The sequence below is a fragment of the Meleagris gallopavo genome, chromosome 4 (assembly GCF_905368555.1).
Source record: "Meleagris gallopavo chromosome 4, MGAL_WU_HG_1.1, whole genome shotgun sequence".
NCBI lineage: Eukaryota > Metazoa > Chordata > Aves > Galliformes > Phasianidae > Meleagris > Meleagris gallopavo.
In genome coordinates, this window is record NC_139407.1 from 64140093 (window position 1) to 64167673 (window position 27581).

At 44.0% G+C, this 27581-nt stretch overlaps 2 protein-coding genes across 2 annotated transcripts in view; one reads left to right on the plus strand and one right to left on the minus strand.

The window, feature by feature from the left end:
• The first annotated feature begins 393 nt into the window (after positions 1-393).
• On the plus strand, positions 394-5786 carry NKX1-1 (NK1 homeobox 1). The gene is made up of 2 exons (XM_085223644.1): positions 394-745; positions 4256-5786. Exons 1-2 carry the CDS (start codon positions 394-396, stop codon positions 5053-5055), a joined length of 1152 nt encoding a protein of 383 aa, XP_085079770.1. The 3' UTR covers positions 5056-5786.
• A 9053-nt stretch (positions 5787-14839) lies between these two features.
• Positions 14840-27581, minus strand: part of UVSSA (UV stimulated scaffold protein A) — a 49536-nt gene continuing 36794 nt past the window's right edge. The window contains exons 10-13 of the mRNA XM_085223645.1: positions 25958-26141; positions 25009-25120; positions 19863-20043; positions 14840-15975 (exon numbers count right to left, since the gene is read on the minus strand). Coding sequence (XP_085079771.1) covers positions 15882-15975; positions 19863-20043; positions 25009-25120; positions 25958-26141 — 571 coding nt within the window. The 3' untranslated portion in view covers positions 14840-15881. The remainder of the gene's footprint in view (positions 15976-19862; positions 20044-25008; positions 25121-25957; positions 26142-27581) is intronic.

The following is a 27581-nucleotide window of genomic DNA, read 5'->3' on the forward strand; positions in this document are numbered from 1 at the left end:
GTGAGGATGATGAGAAGGAAGAAGGAGCGGCAGAGCGGAGGCTCCGAGCCGAGCATCGCCCCGTGACTCCGTGCCTCCCCCGGCCGGCCCCAGCGCTGTGCCGGAGCTGCAGGCAGCGGCTGCCCTGCGCGCAGAGCCCGCGGAGCGGGGGCCGGGGAGGAGTTTGCAGCTCAACTTCGTCTGAGGAGGGGGGGGGGAGAAAAAAAAAGGGGGGGTGGGGGGGAGGGGGGGGGGAAGAAGTTGCGACGGAGAGGGGCTCTGCGAAGAGTCATGAATGTGAGCAGAGACAAGGTCGGTGACATCTCCATCCCGGCAGCGGCAGCCGCGGCCGTGACAGCCCCCGCAACCGCGGCGGGCATCGGCGGGGAGTCGTGCGGCGTGCGCGGGGAAGGCATGGACAGCCATGGGGAGCAGAGGCTCTCGGCCGGCGGAGAGCTGCCGCTCTATTCCTGCCCTGGGAATAGGGACAGACAAGGGGACGGCCAGAGCAACACTCCCGGACAAGAGGGGGCAGTGGCCGCGCTGCCCATAGTGCACAGAACCACCTCCTTCTCCGTGCTCGACATCCTGGACCCTAACAAATTCAACAGCAAAAGGAGGCAGTGCGCGGTCTTGTACAAATCGGTGGGGACCGAATTCACGCTGGGGGCGGAGGATAAGCGCGAGGACTCAGGGACGGAGCTGGCCGAGCCAAAGGCTCTCGCCGAAGATTTCGACACGTGCAAGAAGTCCGCAGAGCTGATCAGTAAGTAGGTGTGGGGGCTCCCCGGGACGGAGGCTGAGCCCGGACGCCCGGGAAGGGGCTCGCGTGCTTTTACAGATCGTCGGGAAGCAGCGAGTTGGGGGCACTCGGTTCTCGAGGCTGTGCGAACGCTGCCTGCAGGGAGGTGGAACTACGTTTTAGGCCGGGGGACGGCGAGGCGGGGGCCGGGCGCAGCGCTCCGCTACGGGCAGAGCTTCATGTGCGCGGCCCCGCTGCCTGCGTTCCCCCTCCCTGAGCTCCGTGCGGGGCAGCCCGACGGCAGCACCCGGTCGCTTAACCCGGAGCGGCGGTGCGGTACCCCGGCTGGGCAGGGCGCGCTGCACGGGGCCGCTGCCGGCACCGGGGAAGAGGCCGCGTCGTCGGCCGGGCCGATCCTGAACGGCTCCCGGCGCTGAGGAGGACCCAAAGGGTCGGAGCTGCCGGAGGGCCCTGCGGTGGCAGCCCGCTCTCTCCCACCCGCCCGGGGCTCTCGAGGCATTTCTGACTTTTATGTATCTTCTATCCAGCCTTGGAACCCGCTCTCCCCTTCCCCCCTCGCGTTGCTCTGGGCGACAGATTCAATTTTCTCTCTCCCCTTGGCTTTTTTTAGGACAAATCAGACTAATTGTGACAAAATGCTGGTTATCTCTGGAAAAACAATTAAATTCCTTCGATTACATTTAAGGTAAAATGTGCTTAGCAGCGTAAAGAGGCTGGATAATGGGGGAAATCGCCCCAGAGTGGCATGTAGGACTGCCTGGATCGATATCCTATTATCGAATTGTGCATATCTCTTTCAAGCACCTTGCAAACTCTTTCCTAACATCTAAATTATAGGGTCAAAATTCGGATAATTACTCGATTAAAACCTATTACACTTATTAGGGCTCGCTATTGATCGGGAATTGCATTCGACCCAAGCTCTAGATTGCTTTTTCTCTTTCTGGGTCCAAATATCCCGAGTTTGTCACCTCTAAACCCCGCGGCTCCGGGGACAGCGGAGCGCTCCGGGCAGTGGCAGCTCCGGGAGCGGTGCGGGGTGCGGTTCGCGTCCCGAGCGCGGAGCGGGGCCGGGGAGAAACTTCTTGGGAAGGGGAAAATGATTTCCGTGTCTGGGCCGGGAGAGGGGACTCCGAGCTCTCCCATCCCACTACGGCGCGACTCTTTCCGTTAAATTAAGCAGAGAAAGCGCTCTGGAATCTCCTGCATCCCTAGTCTTTCAGAGCGGGAGTGTTTCTAATTCCGAAAGCAAAAGCGAGAGCGGAGCGTTGATGGAATTCCAAAGAGATTTTTTTTTTTTTTTTGAAGTAGTCTGTACCCGAGGTAATTCTTCGTCTATGCTCATCCGACTTTTGTCATAGCAAATAGATCTGCGCGATCCGAAAGACGGACGAGGTGAGCCTATCGCTAATCTCGCACTTTTATCTCCAGACAAGGAGAGAAATGCAGCGCCATCACTTCTCTAACAGCAAACAGAGCGGGGATCCGCGGCCGCTGCGCGCGTTCGGCCCTCACGCGTTAACGTTGTCACAAACAGAGCCGGGACTGCTTCAAATCGCCAAACTTAATTCCCCTCTTCCTTCCCTCCCCCTTCCCCTCCCTCCCGTAATTAACAGCAGCCCCGGCACCGCTTGGATTTAGGAGAGGTGTTCCGAAAAGCAGCCGTAGTGCCAACAGCGGAAAGGTGAGGGCTGCTGGCAAAAGGAGAGCGGCTGGCACGGGGCGCTCGGAGAACTGCGCGGTCCGAGGAAAAACTCCGCATTCAGTTCACATTCAGCATCTTCCGAGCACAAAACCACAACTGCGGCGTCCATCTCCGTCACGAAAAGCACCCGTTCTACATTTTTTTCCGCTTAAAGGAAATTGTAGTAGCTTAAATAGAGCCGCGGACGGGATTTCCTAATTTACCGGAATAAATAAACTTCCGGACCAGGACCGGGCAGTTCAACGGGTGTGGATACAGCCACGCATACAGATACACGCACTGCTTGTGTATTCCTGTGGCCAAAATGGCACACGACGGCGTGTAATAAGTTGTACAGGTCGTGGGACAGCCGTCCTCACGCACTGTGTCGGATGGGGGAAGCCGATCCCATCCGCACGACTGCGCGGCGGCGGTCGGGAGGGTTCGCTCTTCACTCTTTGCACTGATCGGGAAGCTGGAAAGGACTCGGAACAAACCCGCGTTATTAAGGGATGTTTTCCGGGTAAAGAGGATTACACAAACTTCTCTGCCCCTTTTTCTCCCCGAGCCAGCCAGAGCCGACCTCAGCCAAAATCAACTCCTTCAACAGACATCATTTTAAAAACACCCTTAGGCTATTGGTGAGGGTCCGGCGTTAGGGTATGGACAGAGCAGGGCATGCACTAACGGGTTCAGTTTTGGGGGCATTAAAACCGACTAAAACACGCACGGGGTAAGGGTGACAGATGAGCGATCCACTTTCTCTTGCACACTTCGGTTAACCGAGTACCACGAGCCTTCGGCTCGGGATCTCCCGGAGCTGCGGCCGCTTTGTAGTCCGAGTGGAGGGAAGCAGAGGGGTGCCTGAAACCCGCGGATGAAGGGCCGCAGTTGTGGCCCTGAGCCCCCGGTGTCTCCGATAGCGCCGTGGCCCCGCGGCACGTTGCGGGCAGCGCGCTCCTGCCGGCAGCCGGAGCAGCCCGACGGGCGGAGGAGGCGGCTCTCCCGAAAACGCTCTTTCCTTCCAGGCTTCGCAATGACGGAACCATCAGCAGAAGTCCGATAGCCTTAAATATCGGATAATTGAGCCTGTTTTCCAATGAAGACCGTTAATTGGAGCGTCCTATAAACCCAAATAAATTAAATGACCGTTAACTAGTTTGTACATTACACAAAATGAGTTTAATTAAGTTTGTATCTGCTCTGCTAATCAATACAAGTATTTACTCCACTTTAATACTTCCATCTCACGAACTGACAAGAGGTCAAACCAGGCGGAGAAAGGGTTAAAAATGCCGGAGCAAAAGCCAGCAGCTCTCCCATCGTTGCGGACACTTCCCTAACTAAAACTGCTAAAAGCGCTGACAGCCTCTCCTCCCCAGGGCTGCTCGCTCGGCCCAGGCCGCCAGCCCACCTCCCCATCCCTCGTGCTGCCCGAACGGGGAGCGGTGCTGCGGGATTCGGCCCGGTGGCTCCGGCACCACGGCGTTGCATCCCCGAAGGGCCTTTCCGGCCGTGTTTTGAGGACCAAACAAGCGGCCGCCGCTCGGTGCCGGAGCCTGCCCTGCCAAAAGCGTTCCCGGGCAGCGCGGCACCGTGCCGGCCCCCGGCGCTGCCCATCAGTGGCAGCTCCGAGACCCATCCCCGCCGCTTCCGAGCAGCTCCGAGCCTCGCACGCTACGAGCACAGGATATCCGCATCCCCACGTCGGGATTCCCGTCGGGGTGCCGTCCTAACGGCAGCAGCGGGGAGGCCGAAGGGCGTCGGGGCCGCGCGGGGTCGGGGCCGGGGCCGGCTGAGGTCTAACGGCGGCTGTCTGTTTTGCGCAGAGGACGGCGAGCTCTACAAGGCCGAGGAGTGCGACCTGGACTACAGCAGCCGGCCGAGCCGCAGCCCCGACAGCGAGCTGCAGGACGACGAGGAGCTGTGCAGCGAGGAGAGCAGCAGCAGCGGCAGCACCGGCAGCGGCTCGGCGGCTCCCGGCGAGGCCGAGGCGGTCCCGCAGCACTCCGAGGCTCCCGAAGCGGCCGTCGGCCCTCCGCCCCCCCCGCCGCCGCCGCCGCCGCCCCAGCAGCCGCCGCCGTCCCAGCAGCCCGGCGGAGGGCAGCAGCAGCCCAAGCCCAAGAGGAAGCGCACGGGCTCGGACTCCAAGTCGGGCAAACCCCGGCGGGCGCGGACAGCTTTCACCTACGAGCAGCTGGTGGCGCTGGAGAACAAGTTCAAGTCCACGCGGTACCTGTCGGTGTGCGAGCGCCTCAACCTGGCGCTCTCGCTCAGCCTCACCGAGACGCAGGTGAAAATCTGGTTCCAGAACCGCCGCACTAAGTGGAAGAAGCAGAACCCGGGCGCCGACACCAGCGCGCCCACCGGCGGCGGCGGGGCGGGCGGCGGGGCGGGCGGGGCGCTGGGCGGAGGGGCGCTGCCGGGCGGCCTCAGCCCGCTCAGCCACTCGCCGCCCATGGGCAACCCGCTCTCCATGCACGGGCCCGGCAGCTACGCGGCTCACCCGGCCGGGGGTTTGGTGTGCGCCGCCCAGCTGCCCTTCCTGCCCAGCCCGGCCGTCCTCTCGCCCTTCGTGCTGGGCTCGCAGACTTACGGCGCTCCGGCTTTTTACACCCCCCACCTATAAGCGCGCTCCGCCGCTTTCCTGCAGCCCTCAGCCCGCGCTGCCCTCGGTGCTGAGGGGACCGGCCCGGCCCGGCCCGACGGACTCCCTGCGGGACCCCCTGCGGAGGGGCGCGGCGGCGGGCTGGGCTCTTACCTCAGCGCACGGAGCTTTGCGGACCGGACCGGCGCCGCGCGCGACGACCGAAGCCCCCTCGCCTGTAGGGCTTTGGGTTTCTTTCGTTTTTACGTTCTGCATTTCTGTATATTTCTGGTCGTTACGGGAAAAAAAAAAAAAAAGAAAGAAAAAGAAAAAAGAAAAAAAAAAGAAAGACAAGAAAGAAAAAAAAAGTTTTAACTTTATAATTAATGTATAAGGGATGGGAATGACGGCGGGAAGATGATACAGAGAGCACTTTGTTTGCTGAACACTTTAACTCAATCAATAAACGTGAAGGAACCCGTGGTGCCGGCTGCTGCTTCCGGGCGGGGCTGCAGGAAAGCGCCCACAAAAGGCAAAAGGGACGATTCGGGGGTTTTGTTTCTCTTTGCGTTTGCGCTGGGAACCGCGCCGCGTGTTTCCTATTCACGGACTTCGTTTTTTCTTCTAATGCAGAGGCCATTGCCCTCCTGTGTTCCCGTGGCCGTCCCTCGCCAACTGCCGACCTCCGCTCTGCAATGTTAGGGCCACTCCCTCTCCCCCCCCCCCCTCTTTTTTTGTTGTTTTCCTCTCTGTCCGCTGACGGAGAGTCCGATATTTTGGCTTTATGTAAATAGAACAAATCGATTCTTTCGCTCATATCTCGGCCCTTGAGCAAATAAAATTATCTTCCCATCGCGCCTCCGCTGATGATTTTGAAAATAGTGTCAATTCTATCACCCTTATTTTATTTTTTCTTATTTGCAAAGCCGGACCGCTTCGTCCACCCCGAACGGGCTGCAGGGACCTCATTCCCCACGTGATCCCGAAGTTCATACGGAAGGGAACTCCCGATTCCCACTGTTGTGTCTGGGTTTTATTCGTTTTATTTTTCAGCTCAGAAACGTGACGGCTGCTCTACTAAGGTAACTTTACGAATCCAGCTTTTTCTCGGGTGATTTTAAGGAACTCTTACAGAACATCCCGGCCGCTGGCAGCCGCGCTGCCTTCCGTCCCCCCTCGCACGGAGCCGAGCGGCAGGGCGGGAACGCGGCTCCGCGGTGGGTCCGGCAGGGGGCGCTATAATGCGGGAGGGCCCGGCCTCAGCGCCGGGGGAGGTTTGGCACCTTCGCTCTGTTCCGAGAGTTCATCTCTCGACCTTCAGAACCCTGCAAACTCGTTTGCATTTGGTGATAAGTATTGTGATAAAAGGTGTTCCGAAGTAAGTTTTCAGTGAGAACGCCAGGCTGGATGTTTCTCTGGGCAGCCTGGTCTGGTGGTTGGCGACCCTGCACGTAGCAGGGGTTGAAACTAGATGGTCATTGTGGTCCTTTTCAACCCAGGCCATTCTGTGATTCTCTGATAAGGGTTGCTTGGAGCACAGCTCTCTACTGACAGGAGAAAAACAGACGAACTGGGAAGGGGTGGCTGAGAAAACTTTCTCACCTTGTCAAACCAACCTGTTGCTGACCAGATCTGAGCAAACACTACCAGTGCTTGTGTTTGTAGCTCAGATGGGGCGTGAGTCAGCTTCATTAAGAGAAATAGCAAACACACAGGGAACTCCAAGCAGTTCCTCCAGCTGAAAAGTATTCCAGAGCTACAAGGGAGAAACTCAGAGCTCTGGAGCAGATGGTTTTCCTGCTCTGAGTCAGTTAGCCTCCTGCCAGCAAAACCTGTGTGAGCATTATTACTCACAGCTGCTGGAGGAAGGAGCAGCCTGAGATTCGCAGTCATTAAATCCATCCTAACAAGGCTTCTCACATTTTAAGGCAATGCTGAAAACAGACTCTGAGGGGGTATTTCTTAGCATTGGTTAGGAAGTTATTGACAATTCTTGCTTGAATGTCTCATCCAGTTGATGTTCTGCACATAGAAGACAATACAAAAACCAAAAAGCCTTGGCTGTAGCAGAGCTTTCCCAGCACACAGACTGTGTACCATGAAGTCAGTCTCAAGCCACAGCCCACACGAAGAGGCCTTTTAGAGTATGAGCAGGAGCAGCATCAAAGATTAATTGCTCCCTGGACCACTGTCCTGTAACCAGGCTGTGTGCCTGCCAGGGAGAAGCTTGGTGGTATCCGCATGGGGCTTTGGTTCAGCAGCATCCATTGTGTGAATGTTCAGCAACTGGTGCCAGATGCTCCCACCTGTTTGAATGTCCTAACTTCATTGCCCATGTCCCTGCTCCTCCATGTTTTTAAATAAATTCTCACAAAATTCAGTGTTAAGACTAGACATCGGGAAGAAATTCTTTACTGTGAGGGTGGTGAGACACTGGAACAGGTTGCCCAGAGAAGCTGTGCATGCTTCCACACTGGAGGTGTTCAGTGCCAGGCTGAATGGGGCTGTCAGCAACCTGGTCTAGAGGGAGGTGTCCCTTCCTATAGCAGGGGGGTGGAACTACATGATTTTAAACGTCCCTTCCAAACCAAACCATTCTATGATTCTATGATTCTCTTTTAAATCCAAGGTTGCAAGCTTGTTTTGTGAGACACGGACACTAATTGCATCTTACCACTGTTCACCATCTTTGTGACAGAATTAGACAGAAAAGAAGGAATCTGCATCTATTTTGCCTTGTTCTGAGTATTCCTGCTTATATAGAACAATAAATGTCAGGTGTTTATGTTCCCAGAATAAATTGCATTAAGTATCTTAAGAACAAATAAGAGAAAAAGCATACAAGTGCAGATAGATATGCTTCAGGTAACTGGGAGAGAACTCAAAATATTTTGAAATATGCTTATACACCATAGCTGATGAAATTATATAAGATTCATTGGAGACAAGCCTTTTATATTTCCTCCCCCCTCACACTTCTTCCCCCCCCCCCAAAAAAAGTTATTCTGGTTTTAGATGAGTTTTTAATTTTTTTTCCACATATACTGTAAACCCTCTGTTTGAGGCTGAACTTGCAGTTGCATTTCACATTTCTGCTCATACACTAACTAAGCAAAATGTTAATTTTTCCATACAAAACTGCATTTAAATAATTTCCTGAAAAATACATGGTGATATCTGCAGCACAGTGGGCAAACATCCACTAACTCGTGTAGTACATATGTAAAATAGTTCTGCTCTAACATAGACATATTTAACTTAAATTCTCATTTAAGTTTTACAGTGTGTGGATAGTTCTTGAGATTGTGACTCAAAGGGTAAGCAAAAAAGCACGGCTATTCTACAGCCTTTCTGAAGAGTAGATAAAACATTTTAAATTATATTTGAAGATCTGCCAGACTCTGGGATTTTTACACAGCTCAGAGTGCACACTGAAGATGAAAGAGACAAGTAAGTAAAGAAATGTGATCCTAACAAGTTTTTCTCACAAGGTGGGTTTACATAAACTATTTTCTTCTCTACCTGATGCACTTCTGTAAGCTTTTTGTTTGTTTGTTTCTTTCTGACCATCCTGTTCTGCACCACACGGTCACATTACCTACACAACTTGGGGGACAGAATGATGGCTGTCAGAGTGAAAATAACCCTGGCAGGAGGAGCTCTTTCTCCATGTCTGACACTGTCTGACAGGGATGTGGATTCATCATACAGAAAAAGCCTCAAAGCAATGCTTGAGCTTATCAGAGCATTAGAAATCTAGAGCTGATAAGACTATAGTGCCCATTCAGGAGAAATCCTCTGGGTGCACCCTGTACCTATAGGAAAACACCAAGGACACAGACCAACTCATGTCCAGGACCCAGAAGTCTGGGCATGCAGGTTCAGGCAATGTGACAAACATCTGCCAAGTCCAAAATATGATTTACTAATTTAAAGTTGGTGTTTAAACTTTAGCTAGTTAAAACCAACACCCCATCCTAAGTGTTAGACTTCATTTAAAAAATCTCACTATCATCTTCTGTATTTTCTCTGCACTGTCACAAACCAGTGACATTTTACAGAAGCAGTCAGTGAGAGCTGACACTGCAACAAAGAACTGCAAGTTACAGAAATATGTGCGAGATGACGATTGACACAATAAAGATTCACCCCTTTTATAAACTACTGCTTTTCCAGTACAGAAAAAGAAATCTAGCCTTACTACATGTATTTCAATTAATGCCCAATTCCTGTTTACGTTTGTTTTACAACCACAGACTCTTTACAAGGGTGGATAGTGATAGGACAAGAAGGAATGGTTATAAACTGAGACAGGGGAGGTTTAGGTCAGATATTAGGAGGAAGTTTTTCACACAGGGTGGTGAAGCACTGGAACAGGTTGCCCAAGAAGGCTGTGGATGCCCCATCCTGGAGGCATTCAAGGCCAGGCTGGATGTGGCTCTGGGCAGCCTGGTCTGCTGGTTGGTGACCCTGCACATAGCAGGGGGTTGAAACTGGATGATCATTGTGGATGATCATTCAACCCAGGACATTCTGTGATTCTATAACACACAGTGGAAGAGCCTGCCCTGCACAGCTGAGCTCAGAGAGACTCTTCCCCATTCTTCCATCTTACCATAGGTAGGGTGACAAGCGCTATTTCTTCTGAGTTGATCCCTGGAGACTGCATAGGGGAAGAAAAGCACAGGAATGGAGCATTTTGGTGGGCTGCTGGTATGGCTTCGCAACTGATTGTGTTGATGTACAGTGGTAATAGCAAACTGCCTTAGCTAAGTCCTATTGAAGGCTTGGTAATGTTTTAAGAATGCTGTTTGGAACTTAAAGGACCAGCAATGCACCTTGTAGTTAAGTGTTTGGATGAAATACCGTGTTTGCTTTGAGCATTCCTGATCACACTTACACTTTCCCCTTCTTCAGGATTCAGGAAAATAAAGGCTCATGCCCACTTGGAAGCAACACTGAATTTCAGGGCTCAGAACTGTGTGTGGCAAATCTCCTCCTGGTGCTGTTAGCATTCAAGTGACAAAAATGCTATTACAGAAAATCAAAGATATCCAAAAGCAATTTCCAAACAAGCAGAATTGTGTATTATGTTTCGATATATCTTTTATAGTGTGTGTGAATAAGAGAGGATCCATAATGGCATTATAAATATAGCAAATTAATGGTGGATGCAATGCCAACACCTTGTCATTATGCAAATTGCAGCATCGGCAGAAATGGTTATCCAACAATCCCTTGCAAAGAAACCAGATGCCTAATGCTGTTTCATTACATCTAAACTAATTAGTACCATATTTAAACAATTTAACAATCTTTTTCCTTAACCCCTTGACAAAAGTGACTCCTGATGTTAATGTAAAAGTGTAATGAGCACTTTGTAGGTGGGGTTTTGCTAAGGGCAGTAACAGGCAGATAAGCAAAGGCACGTCTACTGCTCTTAGAAAAAACAAGGCTGAGCTTAAATTAAAAAAAAAAAAAAGTAACTTCCACATATTAATGCTGGTATTATAGATCTGCTAGCTCAGGGAGGAATTTGTGCTGCAGCAACTTAGGACCAGGCATTGAAGTACCATCATCAGCAACAGCTGAGCTTGTAGGAAAGGTTCAACAGGAGTACACTTTAATTCTCCACTTGATATGTTTTGAAGGAGAGGAAGAGGAAAGAAAGCATCTACTCAGAAACCTGAGTAATTACTAACTTTATCTCCTTTTCCTTCAGAAATAGCACCTGAAGCTAGAACAGCAATAACCTCATCCACAGGTCACAGTTTGCCCACATGCTAGGCAGACCTATCCACATGTATTTTCTAGGGGATGTTTTTGGGGATCTCTAGCATCAGTTTCAGCTGAAGGAATCATCAGTGTTGCTGGATGGAGAGGGCTCAGGCTGTTCCTGATCTAGGCTGCTGCTCAAAGCACTTAGTTTATGGCGCTTTCCATATTCTTCCCTAAGTCTTCCAACATCTATAGAGGATTTTGTAATAGAAAGGACCATAGTCACATTCATTTAAGGATATTCCAAGAGCTCTGAATGTAACAACAGGCTCTGTTTTCTCCATTTACCCATCTTTCTCTGTAGTTCTCATCAGCAGCCTCATACCACACCCTGCCAGGTGTTGATTTGCAACACTGATATGGCGCAGCTGCACACCCCCATCCCTGGAGGCATTCAAGGCCAGGCTGGATGTGGCTCTGGGCAGCCTGGTCTGGAGTTGGTGACCCTGCGCATAGCAGGGGGTTGAAACTAGGTGATCATTGTGGTCCTTTTCAACCCAGGCCATTCTATGATTACCCTGATCCTGCTGTAGGTGTCCCTATTCACTGTAGGGGAGTTGGACTAGATGACCTTTAAAGGTCCTTTTCAACTCAGAAGATTCTATGAAGTCTCCACCCTTCAGTTGTTTTTGGAGAAGCTATGCTTTGGTAATGTCCCTTCGCTGAGCTGTGCTTGGCTTTGTACCTTACCTGCTGCTTGCCTTGCTGACTTGACTCCAGACCTGCCTTTTATCATGGTGAACTGTCAGGTAAGGGCTAGGTGTTGACTGGTTCTGGTTACTCTCATGAAGGACCCTGCTCACTCCTGCCTTGTTGCCTTCTGCTTCTGCTTTACCTCTCCCTGATGCCTAGAACCTATCCTATCTAATCCTTCTCAATTTCCAGTTGATTGGATATTGCTGTGCTCTGTTAGCTCTGAAATGTTATCCTTGGGGCAGCACATGGTGCAGAACATCCCTTCAGGTTTCTGTAACACATGAAGTTATTTTCTCCCAGCAAGACACTGTTAATTACTTTCTTCAAATGTCTTAAAACCAACACGGAGAAATTGCTTTCCAGTAGTTGTCAGAGTAATACCTTTCTCACAAGGCCCTTAGGACTGATCTAGCCAATGACAGCTATCACTATGAGCAAATTCTTGCCTGAATCTATGATGCTCAGCAGTGTTTTTCATGGCAGGTGTGTAGGGGATGGGGATGAGGATCCAGCCCCAACATAGGGACTGTAGTTAAGTCTAGAAGGCTTTATTTCTTTTTTTTTTTCCTTCTGGCTGGTCTCCTATGCAAGGCATATTTAGCTCCACTGGGTTGAGTTTCAGCTCCCATAGGAGAATGAGTGATAGGAACTGTCTCCTGGATGTGTACTCCAGCACTGAAGCTTTCAAGTGTATGATTCCCACAACCTCTTTAAAAACAGATATTAAGGTATGCATTTGGTTGCTGTGCAAATGCACATCAGATCAAACCTTCCTGAATTCTTATGTTTTTTTTTTTTTTTTTTTTTTTTCTTTTCCTTAGTCTTGCTAGGATTAAACAAAAACTTTGGCCTAGATGTGAAGTCCAGTGACACCCACAGCAGGTCAGACCTTGAGTCCAACTTTCAGCAGTTTTTTGGCTGTTTCTAGGCTTAGGCCTAGATATCTTCTGGGGCAATTTGCAGATGGTTCCTTTCTATGTTACTGGCATTCAGATTATCTTGTAATTGCGTGGTATTTTCCAGCATGGTGATATCATTTCAAAAGACATGGCTTTAATGACTCATTTCCATCATTTAAGTAGTGCCAAAACATCCAGATGTTCTTACCTTCTCTGATGTGTACTCTATGTTTTTATCATCTCCATGATTACAACCATTAATTAATAGCACTGGATGAGCCATGAACAGCCAGGTATTTTCATGGGTATGAAACACCACCAGATGGCTATCTCTGTTGTTGAACTACTCCATTGCATGCTGAATTAGGCTTTTGTTTGCTGGGTTCCTGAGATTCAGCATTTCTTGTCTGTGGCTAGCAGCTCTTATAATAAGGAACAACCCTATTGACCACTTTCTCAGTGCTTTAATTTGAACTTTTTTAAAAAAATTTCTTTTGTTTTCCTTAATGTCATCTTGAACATACAGATGCCACCAACCTACAGATTATTTTACACAGTATGACATGCTGTCCACGCAGAACCAAATCCTGTTTTTTCTTATTTAAGTAAATACATTTTAGGAGCATTTAAGGGTTACACTTTTCTAATAGAATTTTTCAGCCAAGCCTAAAATAAGTTTTGATAATAAAACTGCAAGTTATCATGTAAGAGATGAGCATGGCCCCATCATTCTATATCAGTAACTTCAGAGAGATGTGCTCGTGTTTTGCTCACAAACTTCATACCAAACTTGTGTTTGTCATGGTGCTTTCTATTAGAGGGTCAGCACCTTCATTCCCACCTTCATCAGCACCAAATTTATACATGCTAGTTTCTTCCTTTCGAGTTTTTACTTGCCTGATGCAATCGTGCTACTAAGAATAAGCATGGAGAAGTTCTTGCTTTCTGGTGATATCACTGGTGATAGATGTCTTCATTTTTTTTGTCTCCATCAGAGCCACAGATGAACCCAGAAAAAGGAGGAAGCTCTTACATTTTGCTGAATTATGTCTGACCAGTTCTAATGAGAATGTTTACAAAGGCAAAATCTGTTGTATGTATACTCCTAAAAGTGGAACTTGGCAAAGCCTTTGAGTAATGAGGCAATAATTAATATGGGAGGGGAAGCGTGTGTTTCTTCAAACGCTATGGATGAAGGGAAGATCCTTGATGGTAAAAAGGTCAGGCTAACATAAAAGTAGAGTTAGGGAGGCAGTGCACTTGATGTGCACTTTGGAGTAGCCAGCTGTCTCTCCTGCTTCAAGGCCAAAACATGAAGAGACACTTCATACCCAAGTGGGTATATAAATCCTTGTCATTAACTGAATAGCAAAGTCCTTGCATCAAAACAAGAATAAAGAAGTTTCAGCTGATAATTCTAGAACTCGTACGACTCTTAAGAAGCATTGTAAATGAGTATAATTTGCTTGGCATATTATTTTCTCACAGCTTTAAACCATTCCTTTTTCTAATCTTGGTCATGAGGGCTTTTTGTTTTACTGAAAACTCAAAGTGGAAACACTACGAGCTAAAGTATGCCCACTGTTTGCCAGAAGCTTGCTTGTGCTGATACTTCATGTCAAAAGGTTGCATGTCACTGTTTCTCCCCTTTTTTACAGAGATGTAGAAAGACACCTATACAAATGAAGACCATCAGTCTGTGCAGGCTCAGAAGTCTCAAATGATGGTATAGTAACTACTATGGCTCTCATAAATATCTCCAAGATCAAGCACTTCCATATGGACTATTTTGTAATATCAGTGTCCATTAGGCTACATTGCATTGCAGTACACGAGCTCTGTTGTTGCTTTTTGTTTTTTGTCTTTGCCAATAAATAAAACCAGTTGATCAGTTGGTTCAGCTGCTCTGGTGATGAGTATGGTCTGTCCTAGTCTGTGCTTTCAGCTGCAGCCTTCACTGTTAGCTAGATGGCTAGTAGACACAGCTTTGGTTTCCAGTGCAGTAAATCACTAAGAAATTCCTGCTTTAACAGCTGCTGGCTATTTATTATTTGTCATAGTGTAGAAGTATTCTTCTAAATATGTGTTGGAGAGAAAAAAGTCTTCCAAACTGCAAAGATCTGGAAGATTAAATTATCATTGCTTGCTTTCTTAGCAATACTTGTGCAAGTCAACAGATACATGGCAGAGCTGTAAATTAGCTCTTGTCTGAAGTGGTCAAAACCTACACAGGATTTCATTTTAAATTCTTAGGGAGTCTCTTGCTGTACAAGGAAGTATTTCAAGCAGGTGAGTAACTAAGCTGGTGCTGTAGAGAATCCATTCTCTAAAACGCATAACTTGTGTTTTGTGTTTTACTGAAGACTTCTACTTTCGTTTTGAAATTCAGTTCAAACACTATCTTCCTTGATACTCTCAACTTCCTTCACTGATAAAGCTGTCTGAAACCCCACAAGAGCACAACCAGCCAGTGTTTATTTCATTTCATTCTACTGCTGACATGATGATGATAGCCAGCAAAGCAGTTATGAGAGATTGAGCTAAACACTCTGTCAATAATAAGCCACACAGATACCAAGCATCTGGATCCAATGTGTTAAAAGAATTCAGGTGTTTGTGTTTATTTAGGTCCCTACATACACTCCTAGGACTGAAACTAATGTAACTTAAACTGGTTACTTTTTTTTTCCAACTGATTGAAGCCAGGCAGTTCACTTACTCAGTAAGCCACCTGAGTAATTTTCTTTAAAAACCTCTTTGTAATGCAGCTTTTTTGGCACCTCTTAAACTCCAGCACATTTTAAGTATCTCCACAACTTCTCATAACATGCTTTCCAAACTCATTTCAGAAAGTAGCGGGAAGACAAGAAGGAGATCAAGACCAACTTAATTTCAGCTTCTACACTGATGCCACAGCTACTGAGTTTGAAGTGACTTGTAATCCTGCTGAAATCAAATTGTTGTCTTCTGACCATGAATGGGTTTGGCTTTTTCCACTTCATGTGCAAGAAGCCATCAGAGCTGCTGGAGCTAGTGGGCTGCTTGATGTAGTAGTCTTTCTAGAACATAAGGCTGAGAAAATAGCCTGTGTGTTACCACCTTGAGTGAAAATCAAACTGTTTCTAAGGCATCTTTCTGAAGGTATGAAAGTCAAGGCAAATCATAATTGTTCTGGCAAACAATGTGTAAGTGACAATGGTCCTTTAGAAAGGCAAAAAGACCCTGGACATCTTACTCAGAGTATGTACAAGTCACAAAATAAGTTCTATTTCAGGTAAATTTCCAATACTTATCATTAAGTGTATTAAGTCCATTACATACTACCACATCTTTGCCAAAATTCATGTTAATTGTAAAATAAATTAGAAGTTAAAAACATTTTAAAAAGTGATCCCAGTAAAAATGCACACAGCACAGTATTTCAAACACAGAGGACTGTGCGAAAGGCTTTGTACAGTTGCACTCTTGTTCATCTTCTTTGCATTTTGTTACAACTTAATTCAGCGCGTAGTTAAACTGGTTAGCAAACTTCTCATGCTTTCTTTGGTCCATCTGATTCATTGCTTTCACCACTCGTTTGACAGCACCTCTGCAAGAGAAACAAAAAATATATAAAGGCTCTTGTATTGATTCTATGGAATCTCAGATTATTTATAAATGTTGAGGGAAAAATGAACTAAGATAAATTGCTATCAGGCCTGTGAACGCTGCACTGGAGTCGAACACGGTCTTGTTAACCAAATTAGCTGTAGCAATACAAATAGTTTAATTCAGCAATGATTTCATTAACAGGAGTAAACCAATCTAAAGCTTTTCAGTTTAATAGCTGCCTATTCTATCTTCTTAGTGCTATTTTCTGATAGTCATATGTAAACTTGATTTGCAAAAGCATCTATCCTTTCTACAGGTAAAAAAATACCTAAAAATACCTATCAGGATGAAAAAGCTAAACCAACACTCAGAAACACCTACCAAATATAACCTGTAAAATCTAAAATGTTTTCATAAGGGAAAGTTGAACTATAACTTACTTAGCAACTTCCTTCCAAAGTTCCTAAAAATCAGTTTCATCAGCTGTATGAAGAATTAGAACCTCTTGCACCATCAGCCTCCTTACTGCTGAGCAACAACTGTTTCATCTGTGAGCACGACACAATTTAAGGGAAACAGCAGAGAGAATGTCATATGCTGAGAGAAATTAATATTGCAGAGCTTTAGTTGGGAAGGCAGCAGTAGCAATCAAGGTAATGCTGTGTGTGTGTGTGTGTGTGTGTATCTGTCTCTACAAAAACCTTTGAAAGGTACAGTGCACAGCCAAGTAGGGGATGCCCAAGGTATTTTATTCTTCAGTGGACTCCAGACTGCCAATTTTTATTAGTTACTTTGGGTGCTTCTAGCAAAAATGCTCAAACAGCTGAGGCTGATATTTGCAGGTATGTCATCACACTGCCACTGTTTCTGGAAAAGGAAGTCATCTCCCACTGCTTCTCTGTCAAGACCTAAGTGTTCTGCTGCTCAGAAAGGTATGTCAGCTAAGGGCTTCGTCTGAGGGACTCCATCTAGTTTAAGGATGTGGCACTGACTGATGTCTCCACTCATTTCTACTCTAGAAATACAGTCTGCCTGTTCTTTCACCCAAAGTGGATGGTTTCAAGTCTGTTAGCCTCCACACTATCGCAGTACCTGCCTTTCTCTGCCGCTTTTGCAGATGCTGCAGGGTGTCTGGTAGAATGAGAAAAAGGCATCCACCAGGTGATGTGACCCTTCTCAGGATCAGGCCTACACACTATGACAGCTCTGTTCCCCTGGCTGCCTCTGAGGCAAGCTGACTTTTGTTCTAACTGACTGTTCCCTTTAATGGCTTAACTTTAAAAGCTATTTTGAAACATCTGAAAACAGAGGATACCTCTCAATAGTGCTTCTAAATAGCAGGATTAAAGATTTTCTCAGCAGCAACTGTAATCAAAGCTAGCATTCTGAAAAAAAAACCAACCCTTAAAGGGGGTTTCTTTTAACAAAATTCTGCCAATAAAGTTAACAGAGTAGAGAAAATGTGGTCATGGTTTTGCTCTTCAAATATTGCCTAATTGGTAGGAGAAAAGTGAGCCTTTAGCAGTGGTGAGTGGCCTTGCCACTTTCATGTCATGTAGTTTTTACATTAGCACCCCTGGATTGTGTGATACTGTAAATGAAATGAGATCCCACTTTGATGATCTCTGTGCAATTTCACTTAACTTTATTGGCAGATGAGAGCCTTGGTTTATCACCTATACATTTCAAGCAATTTGGGGTTGTTATAAGGAGCCAAGGTTATCATCTTGTTTAGTGCTGCAAAGCATGAAACCTATTAAAACATGACAGGTTTGATTCCCTATACCTGGCACTAACAGAAACTCATAATCATTAGCACGGAGCAGAGTAAACCAAAAACAGCTTTTGAAATTTATTTCGTTGAAGCTGATATGAATTTCATATTATTACAACAGCATGATTTTCAACTTTAAGATCAAGTAACATGAAAATGTCACAGAAAGGATCTACCTTGTAATCAAAATCAACATGGATTTAGCCTTGTTATATCTACTGCATCATAAAAGGGAAAACTGAATTCAAACAAATATTATCTTGGATGCTGCTTAATTCATACAATATATTTAGGAATAGCCATTAATGATTTAATATTTTTGCTTTTTTGACTTGACAACCTTCCTCTATTCACTTTGCTTTGACTACTTCAGTTTTAACAACTCTAAGTGATTGCAGCTGCTTCCCATCTGATGAAGACCAGAGCATGCTCAGACAAGTTTTTGCTGCAGCCAGACCTAACCAAGACTACATACAAGAAACAATACAGGAGAGCAGGCATATGGTGCTACTAAATATTCTAAAGCCTATTCAGCTTTTAGGGGGGTTGTGGACTCCCACTTGCATCTGCACCAGCCTGCTTCAATTTTTTTTCTCATGAGTGCCTATGTAAGTCATGGATACATCTTTGCCTAAAATGTTTAAATGCCAAAGAGCATCCATGAGGATAGCATGGGGTATTTCCAGAAGTAAATTGTTTCAGAATGTTAAGAAAAAAGTAGTTCCATCTGTAGAGTCATAAAATTAAGCAAACCCATTTCTACAAGGCCCATGTTTCTTGCAGTTATTGGAGTTATCTGAATTAATTAGTGGTCCCTAAATAAATAAGTAGCTTGAAGCATTTCAGCAATGCAGGTTCATGTTTTTACTACTGTAGGTCTGGAGGTACAGAGTTAACTGACAATGTCTTGGATCTCCACATTGAGACTTGCTAGAATTTAAGCTTCACATTCACATTATGAGAGAGGAAGACACCCTGCAAACCACTTTGGTGCCATGCTTGCAGTAGCAGCCCTGTACTACTTGACTACTTTTCTGTAATATTCTTCCTTCAGCAGAACCGTGTTACTTACAAACTATGTGGAGTTTCAAAACTCCATTTACCTTGAGCCAGCAAGTTGTGTGAATGTCAAGGGCAAAGTGTTAGAATATTCAATCTATCCCTTGAATGGTTATCTCAGGGAAGCCAAGCTTTCTTGCAAATAAGTAGCTATTGGTTGCATTTTTGAAAAGTAAAGGTGAGGGTGCATAAATAATCTTGTGTGCATTAGTGCCTAGCCTTCAATATGTGGAAGTTATGATTATTTTACGTTCTTAACATTTCTGAGTATTTGCTGCTTTTCAATCCAAGTAGTTTGCACTGTTTGCACTTATGCTGAGGGGAAAGGGAGAAGTACTGACAGTGCTATGATGTGAGCAACATTGTGTCAACAAGGATCTAAATATTTTTCTTGACTGTGTTCTCAGTAAAGGAGAAGAAAATGCATTGGCAGTATCCCCCTGAATAATACAGACAAAGAATTGCTGTGTATACACTGTACTGGAAAGCATTGCACAGACCGAGACACAAATTTAATAAACAGAGAGCAAGAGAAGACATACAGGAGCAAAGAAGAGGAAAGTTTGTGGAGGTCTCTGAAAAGCTTGAGGGCAACAACATGGGAAAAGGCAAGATTTTAGACACACACTTTTATTACACTTCTGCTTAGGAAACCCATTTCAGGCTTGCAAGAAGGAAAAAAAAACCAACTTTGTTCTCACTTCATCTACACTACTACAATGTGTCTGGTTTGTAAATTGTGTCACTCTTTCCACATCCAATGCTTTCCGTATGCATACAGTAGCATCCATCCATCAATAAATGTTCATCCAAAGAAGACACTACAGCAATTACAGGCAAAAATAGATGAAAATGATGATAAAAATAATAGGGAAATTTTATAAATTAGCTGCAAATCAGACTCTAAGAAATAACTTCTGTCATCTAGTCTTTACTAGGCATTTGTGCTCTGCCACTGGCAAAGGAAGCTGTTTATTGTTTAGAAACAAAAATACCAGTAAAATAAAGGGAAACAACAATTTAGCAAGCTTTAGAAAACGTAAGTATCTTACTTATTGAAGACTATCTTCTCAAGCCGGGAACGAGCAGTGTTAGCCTGCTGCTTCAGGTCTGTCAGATTTGGGTATTTCTTCTTCCCTTTCTTTTTTCCTCCTTTCCCACTACTTTTAGAGGAACCAAGATCCACTCCAGTGGCTGCTTCGACTTCTCTCATGAATTCTGGATCCCGCCACTCTGTTTATAAGAAAAACCAGGCACTTTGAAAATTCAAGTCTAAGCAGAATTTGCAGCCTTACCTAAGGTAAAGGTTCTTGTCACCCCTAGGCAAGGGCAGAGTCAGTGCTTTAAGTTGTGTACATGAAGGGAGAGGAGGATAAAGCAGTTAGTCAAAACCACAGACCTTGATAAAAAAGCCCTGCCAGTCTGGGATCAGTATCTATTATTACCTGCTGTAGATAAAACTGTTCTGTATGAAGACTTAAGCTTTTACAGCAACACAATTTCAAGGAAAATATTCCATGCAGGAGAGCTGACATAAACACAGCAATCATTATTTAGGAACTGAACAAAGTGCTAACAATGTAGCTGTGGAACTTATTTTCAGGAATAAATTCTGAAAAAAAGCTTAAAAATGAAAAATATGGAGGTTGTCAACTTAAGAGCAGAATAATAAGTAACTAACTATATAAAATAGGTAGCAATATTGTAATATTTCTGCATTTAATTTTATTTGCTTCAAAATGTAACTGGCATCTGACATGTAATTCTTGAATAAGACACGACCTTGTTGCCATAAGCCCAATTTTGCATCTGAAAGGATCACTTTTTCTAACTATACCACGCTTCATCAGATTCGTTATTTAAATCAGATTTCTTGACAATAGCCCATGTGAATGTCTTTCTTCAAAAACTTGTTTTACAGTTCTATAAAATCCTTAATGCTTCAGAATCCAACCCCACTAAGTAAATTCTGAGCATAGCAGTCACCATGGGAATAAGCATAAATGAATTAGACTGTAAATCTGAGGAAGGGGTTATCGTTCATCATTAGCACAGTGTCTTGCACACCAGAACAAGAACGAAAGATAAAAGCAGCAGTAGGTAAACATGTGGCCACAGGACAGTCAGTTTTTCTACCTGGAGATATCTATGTAAACTCAAGAAAATGGCACCACTTTATAAACATGTTGAGTATGTAGTTCGAGAGTAATGCTACCCACACAGCATGAAAGTCAAAATTCCTTATTTTAATAACCAGTCATTTGTCATATAGATTCACATAAGTCAGCAGAAACTGTAGAAACTGTAACACCAAACTTCTACTCTCATTTAACATCCTTGGGAAAATGTACAGCTCTAAATGATAATTTCACTTATGTACCAAACATGACAAATTCTGGTAACAATTCGAGAAGGCCACAGGTACTTCAGGATGCAGTGCTTAGGAATCCCAGAGCTGTTTGCCAAGGTTATTTGACAGTGTTAGATTGGTTAGATCAAACCTACTGGTATGATATGCAAAAGCAAAGAGGTTAAAATCCAACAACAACAACAACAACAAAAAAGCATGAGGAAAATGGAGCTATGTAGGAACTTAGCAGGAGAATCAGAGGGAGAAAATAGAACCTGTACACTTGATAGATCATAAGACTTGAAGAGATGGGTTTCTTCAGTGCCTTTTTTTTTTTTTTTTTTTTTTTTTGAACTGAATGAATACAGAACAGTACAATTCAGATACAGGAACGATTAATCCAAGATTAAGGAAAACTGTCTAAACAGTTTATCTCCCAGTAATAAGAAGGCGTCACAGTTTAGGAACCCAGTGAATGGAGCAATTGTTTAAACACAACGAAAAAATGCCGGCATCCAGTAGGGATGAAATGAGCGTTTGAGTAAAATGAAGGAGCAATTTAAAAGCCTTTGAGAAAAATCAATAGAATGCCAGGGAAGAGCAGCCTTTTTGAGCATTGATGGGCCCCTAAAGCTCTTCATACATTGTTACTGAGTTTAGCAGCAGGGAAAAGAAAATTACACAGTTTGCAGGGGTAGGCGGGAATCAATACTGTAGTTAGTAAAGAGATGCTATTTCACATCTGAGTGGCCAGCGGCCTGCCTTCACCAGCCTGTCCTGATACCTGTTTGTTAACAAGTCACTAAGGGCTGAAAAACCAGATACTCTGCAGGGTTGACACAAAAAATAGGCACTTAATTTGCTCCTGTGTGCGAACTATTGGAAAAGGATGAACACTACAGATTAGCAGGTCAGTGTAATCCCTGCTGATTCATTGTTTGAGGACCAAAGAGCCCAAAGCACCGTTTTGTGGACATTAGTTAGAATTACAAAATTTGTACTAATTTAAAAAATGATATATAATATCGACGATAGTGTTGTCAAAACACAGTCATTATTACACAAACTGTGTCATTTCTGTGTAATTGTTTTCCTCTTCAACCACTCAAGGATGAAAAGAACCACTGCTATCCAAAAAGAAAAAGATGTAGGAAGATTTTTGGTAGAGTTTAATTACGCAACCAATATCCCAGCTTTAATGTTTGGCATTTTTCCAGCTGTCGCCATTAAGAAATGATGCTGTCAGTCATAAGACCAAAGCACTTACGGTGGATTTCTACTTATGCATATTCCAGAGCAGCGCTGCTCAGACATGACGCAAAAAAGCAAAGCAAAGCAAAGCAAAGCAAAGCAAAGCAAAGCAAAGCAAAGCAAAGCAAACAAAACAAAACAAAAGAAAACAAAAATAACCCAAACCCAAGCGACACCTCCCCCCCCCCAACTTCCAAAACCAGAAACCCAAACCAACCAACCAAAAAAACCTTTCTAAAGGTTAATGAAAATTCTGAAGCACAGGAAAAAAAAAAAAAAAAAAAAGAAAGAAAGAAAGAAATAATAAGCAGTAGATAAAAGTATTTAGTGATTTTGGTATATAAAAGCTTTAGAAACCTTTAAGGTTTTGTCCAATAAATTAAGCACTTTAGCTTGCCCAGTATCTCCCCAGACAGACAGGACGGACCTTTGTGTGACATCTCAGCTTAACAATGGCACTCAATAATGCAGCATCGCAATGTCAACAGTGTTTTGGGACTAACATATACATCCTTGTGGGCCAGAGGTGAGAAGCCTCTAACAACACTGCGCTGACACTGTAATAAAAATAAGTATTATGTCTAGCCTAGAGCAATGGTAATTCCACAGAATAAAAAAAAGAAATCAATATTTTTCAGCACAAGTGATTTTTCTACCAGAATATTAGTTTCCAGTTTGAAACTAGTCCCTCAAGAACACCTGCTAGCTTAATTTGCTGGTTTTAGTTGTCATAACTAAACATGGAACTTCATTTTTCAGGCACAACATCTACATCTCTGGCCTGGCTTCACAATGTTGGTCCATTTCCTGTGCTGCTGGTTGGAGGTCAGCTTAGAGCACTTCTCTCTACCCAGAGAAGGATGGAAACTGCCTGTGAACAGGGCACTTCCTCACCCACACCAAAGAGAATTGGTGAAAGGCTCAGTAGCAGTCATAGAATGACTTAGGTCAGAAGGACTTTAAAGATCACTGAGTTCCAACCCCTGTCATGGACTGGTTACCAGTCACCAGATCAGACTGCCCAGGGCCCCATCCAACCTGGCCTTGAATGCCTCCAGGGATGGGGCACTCAGCTTTCTGGGCACCTTGTGCCACGGCCTCAACAACCTCTCAGTAAAGAATTTCTTCCTAACATCTAACATCCTAACTTCTAAGTTTCTCCTCTTTTCATTTAAAACCATTTGCCTTTATCCTATCACTGTTGGACTGTGTAAAAAGTGTGTCACCCTCCTACTTATAAGCTCCCTTCAAGTACTTAAAGGCCACAGTGAGGTCTCCCTGGAACCTTTTCTTCCCCAGGCTAAACAAGTCCAAGTCCCTCAGCCTTTCTTCATAAGGGAAAGGCTGAGTAAATAAAAGCTTTGAAAGCAAATCTGTTCCCTCCAATTATACACTACGGCTTGTTGGATAGATCTCTCTTCCATCTTCCTTTGTAGTCCAGCATCTTCCAGTTGCTTCCTGGTTGCAGTCTTCCTAGGACTCTATGAAAATCTACCTTCTGTTATTGCTAATGAAGTTTAGTTGTACTACTGGAGAAAAAAAAAAAAAAAAAAAAAGTCCCTTACTCTCCTTGGAAGTCTTTCTGCCTGCATATTCACTGCTTGCTGCCCTTCTCATTGCCTTTGTTCCTTACCTAACAGTTCAGAGCATTACCTCAGCTAAAAATGGTAAAAAATAATCCTGGCAATGATGAGCTTTTCCTTTAGAGCATTCTATCTGAAAGCAGCAGCTAGGATACAAGGGTCAAGCCATTAGCTTTGTTATCTATCCCCGCTGTTTAAGAACAAAATGAAGTATGGCACAGTAAACTGTAATATACAAATATTGTACCTACTATCAGACTAATTAAAATGCCAATAAAGTTCTAGGTGAGGACTTCACTAATTTGGAATACAACATAACAAGGACAAGAATTCTTCTAAAACAAGAAAATACCAATGAAAAGATATAAAAATAAGTTCCTGCATTGTGACAACAAAAACACTAATATTCACAGCAGTCCTAATAATATTATTGTTACATTACATTAATCACAACTCTTAGGGACCAGCATGGTTAGAGGATGTCCTTTCCTTAACTGTAGCTTGTTTTTAATATAATGTTCTTCACAATAAATAATATAATATTACTGTCTAAGAAGTGTTAGGAACATTATGAGGATCACTGAAAATAAAGAACAAATTGCAAAGCTAACCTTATTCTGTGTGTACATTCATTCATACTTATGAGACAAGAAAGAATCATTGCAAATGATCTGCAAACTAAAATTTGGGGATTTATATGAGAGAATGTGGCCAGGAGCAAAATGGAAATATGATACAGTTCTGTGTATCTTAACTTGTGTCTTCAGCAATGAAAGGATCAGCTTTTCATCCATACATTGCATCTCACTTGTCCAACTCTGTTCTGAGATTGTTGTCCAATTGTAGATACTATAATCTGATGTAAAATGAGAATAAATTGTAGATATTGTAAATTGTACATATTTTATACTCTCTATATAAGCATTTGTAAAATACACATGCATATTCTCAATATTTATCTTCACCTCTACGTAATATTTTGATTTTTTTTCCAGATGCTATGGACAAACAAACCTGGCTGATTTGCTTGCTTCTCAAAGCGCATCTTTTCTTCTCTGGCTCTGTCCTCTGCATTGATAGGAACCCCACACTCATCCCGAGGAATTATCTTTCCATGGAAAGGGCACTTGAGAAAGAAAGGAAAAAAAATTTCACAGCTTTAGAATGAAAATATATTTACATGTTTTTCAATATAGCATATGCCCTGATACTGGAATCAAGTGGTAAAAGTCTACGCCTTCTTATAAGGCGTCAGGATCCCATAAACATCACGTATGAATTAATTCAGAATATCAAAGAAATAATCTCTGTGATATGAGTACTCGTCCTTAAGAGGCAGTAAATCCCACCACCTTGGGAAGCAGGGTGCTCATGCTGCATCATGTTTGCTGTTTATGCTATACCCTTTTCCTGTTAGAATCCCATTTAAAGTACTTTAATGCAACCCGATCCCCTCAATCTCAGATAATACAAGAATGGGGATATTAGAATGAGGTATGTAAATAAAGGATCTCTGCTTAGTAGGGCTCATAATTAGAGGCTGCATAAGGTATGGCTTTCATAACATTTAATTTGTGAATAAAATTTCTTAGTCCTCCAACCAACCATGCTTCTAAAACTACTGTCAAATATGCCCTAAATTAGGAGAACTTTTCAGAAACCAACTTTCACTGTTTCACTGTCAGGTACTTCAATGTAAGAGTAATAAATATAATATAAATACTTAAAATGAATCCCAGAAATATTTGAGAGTTCTTTAAACAAGCATAACTTCCTTACAAAAAGAACACCTCCCACACAAAACAGGTATCATCAGCAAACTTCTCCAAGCGTAGCTATCATTCGATCCCGTGTGCTATATTTATAATGCAAAATAAACTTCTATAGGCACGTTTTAATGAGATCCTGTCCACATGGGATATAATTTCCACATATTCTGGAAATTAGGTTACTTGGTGCTCACCTTAATCCGATCTTGTCTTTCACACAGACTTCCATCAGGCATTGGTGCTCGACATTTATGCTTCACTGGTTCAAACTTGCCAGCAAATGTTATATATCTGGTTTTTAACATTTCAGTTATTTCTTTATTTTCTACCTCTTCCTCTACTTCACTGGGTGCCCAAAATCGATGCTCGGAAGTAAATCTGGGAAAACAATGCAGAAATTATTTCTTTGTAGATAAGTTGTGCCTTTCCCAGCCAAGCGTGCTGAGCCACCTGGGTCAAACACAAGCTCAGTGTGTAAGAAAGCAGAGAGATACCAGCATAATCCTGAAGTAAAATTATATGTAGAGGAGAGGAAGGTTTATCACAGAGTTAGAAAAAAAGCTAGAGTCTTAAGAAAGAGAAGTAGTTTCCTATTATGAAGATAGTTTTGAAAATATCACCAAAGCCTGTCTAGTACTGATTTCTCTTTAACCACCTCATCTGTCGCCAGTCTTAGCTCTAGCTGGTGATTTGGCATTCAGAGGCAGTCATTCAATATCCAGTTTCAGTGAATAACTTTGTAATTCTGTGGTTAATAATCTTTATAACAAGATACTCCTATAGCAGAACACACAAGATAGATCAGAGAGGACACAGCTTGATCTCAACTTGTCTGATCTTACTCCTGGCAGCTGCACTCCTGCAGCAGCAGAGAAGCAGAAGCTGAAACGAGCATCTTGTGACATACTGAGACCCATCAGCTGAGCATCAGAGATTTTTTTAGGTTCAGTAGGCTGTTCTTCTGCACAGCGTTAGTAACACTGAGAAACTTACGCGGTGCTCCTCTAGGAAGCTAAGCTAATTCATTGAGAATGTATTTTCAAACATGAGTCTTACCTGTATTTACAAACACATACAGACAAATATACTCCTTGTTATTGTACTACAAATATGATTAATACCACGTCAATAGATGTGGGGAATGGGAGAGAAGGGAAACAAGAACCCTGGAGACCCTGTAACGTTTTAGAATTTTCTTAACAGTACTAATCAAATTCATTCTAGTCACTCTAGGCTGACAGACAACTTCAGAGAGCAATTAACTGGCTCATTTTAGATGTCAGTCTCAGGATGCAATGATTATACCTCTGACAGTACATACTCCTGCTGGTGACTTTGCCTTTTGTAGATGGCAGACATACATATGAAAACTGGATTTCCCTTTGCAATGGGAAATCAGCAAAGTATACAAGCCAACACTTTAACAAAGATCTTAGTGGAGCTGAAGAATTAGTGTGAATTTTACCTAAGCAAGTTTTCAGCAAATGACAACTAACAAAAAGTGGAAGAAACTCATCTGAATCAAGCGATCTGTAACAGATACAGATGCTGTTTTTAATGCACTAGCTCACCATTTAAAATTATGTCATAAGACCAGAGCTCGGTTAAGAAAGGACAAGTAATTCTGAAGCCATTCTGCGTTCTGTGGTTTGCCAAGTCATGAGGGAAAAAAAAAAGTTCAATAAGGAGAATCCTTGTTAAAGAGATTCCTCCTGTCCAACAATTCTGTCATCACACCTACCTCACTGGTGCCAGAAAAATTCTAACTTGCCATAAGGTATGTATCACATCATTAGGAGATAAAGGTAAAAGGATAAC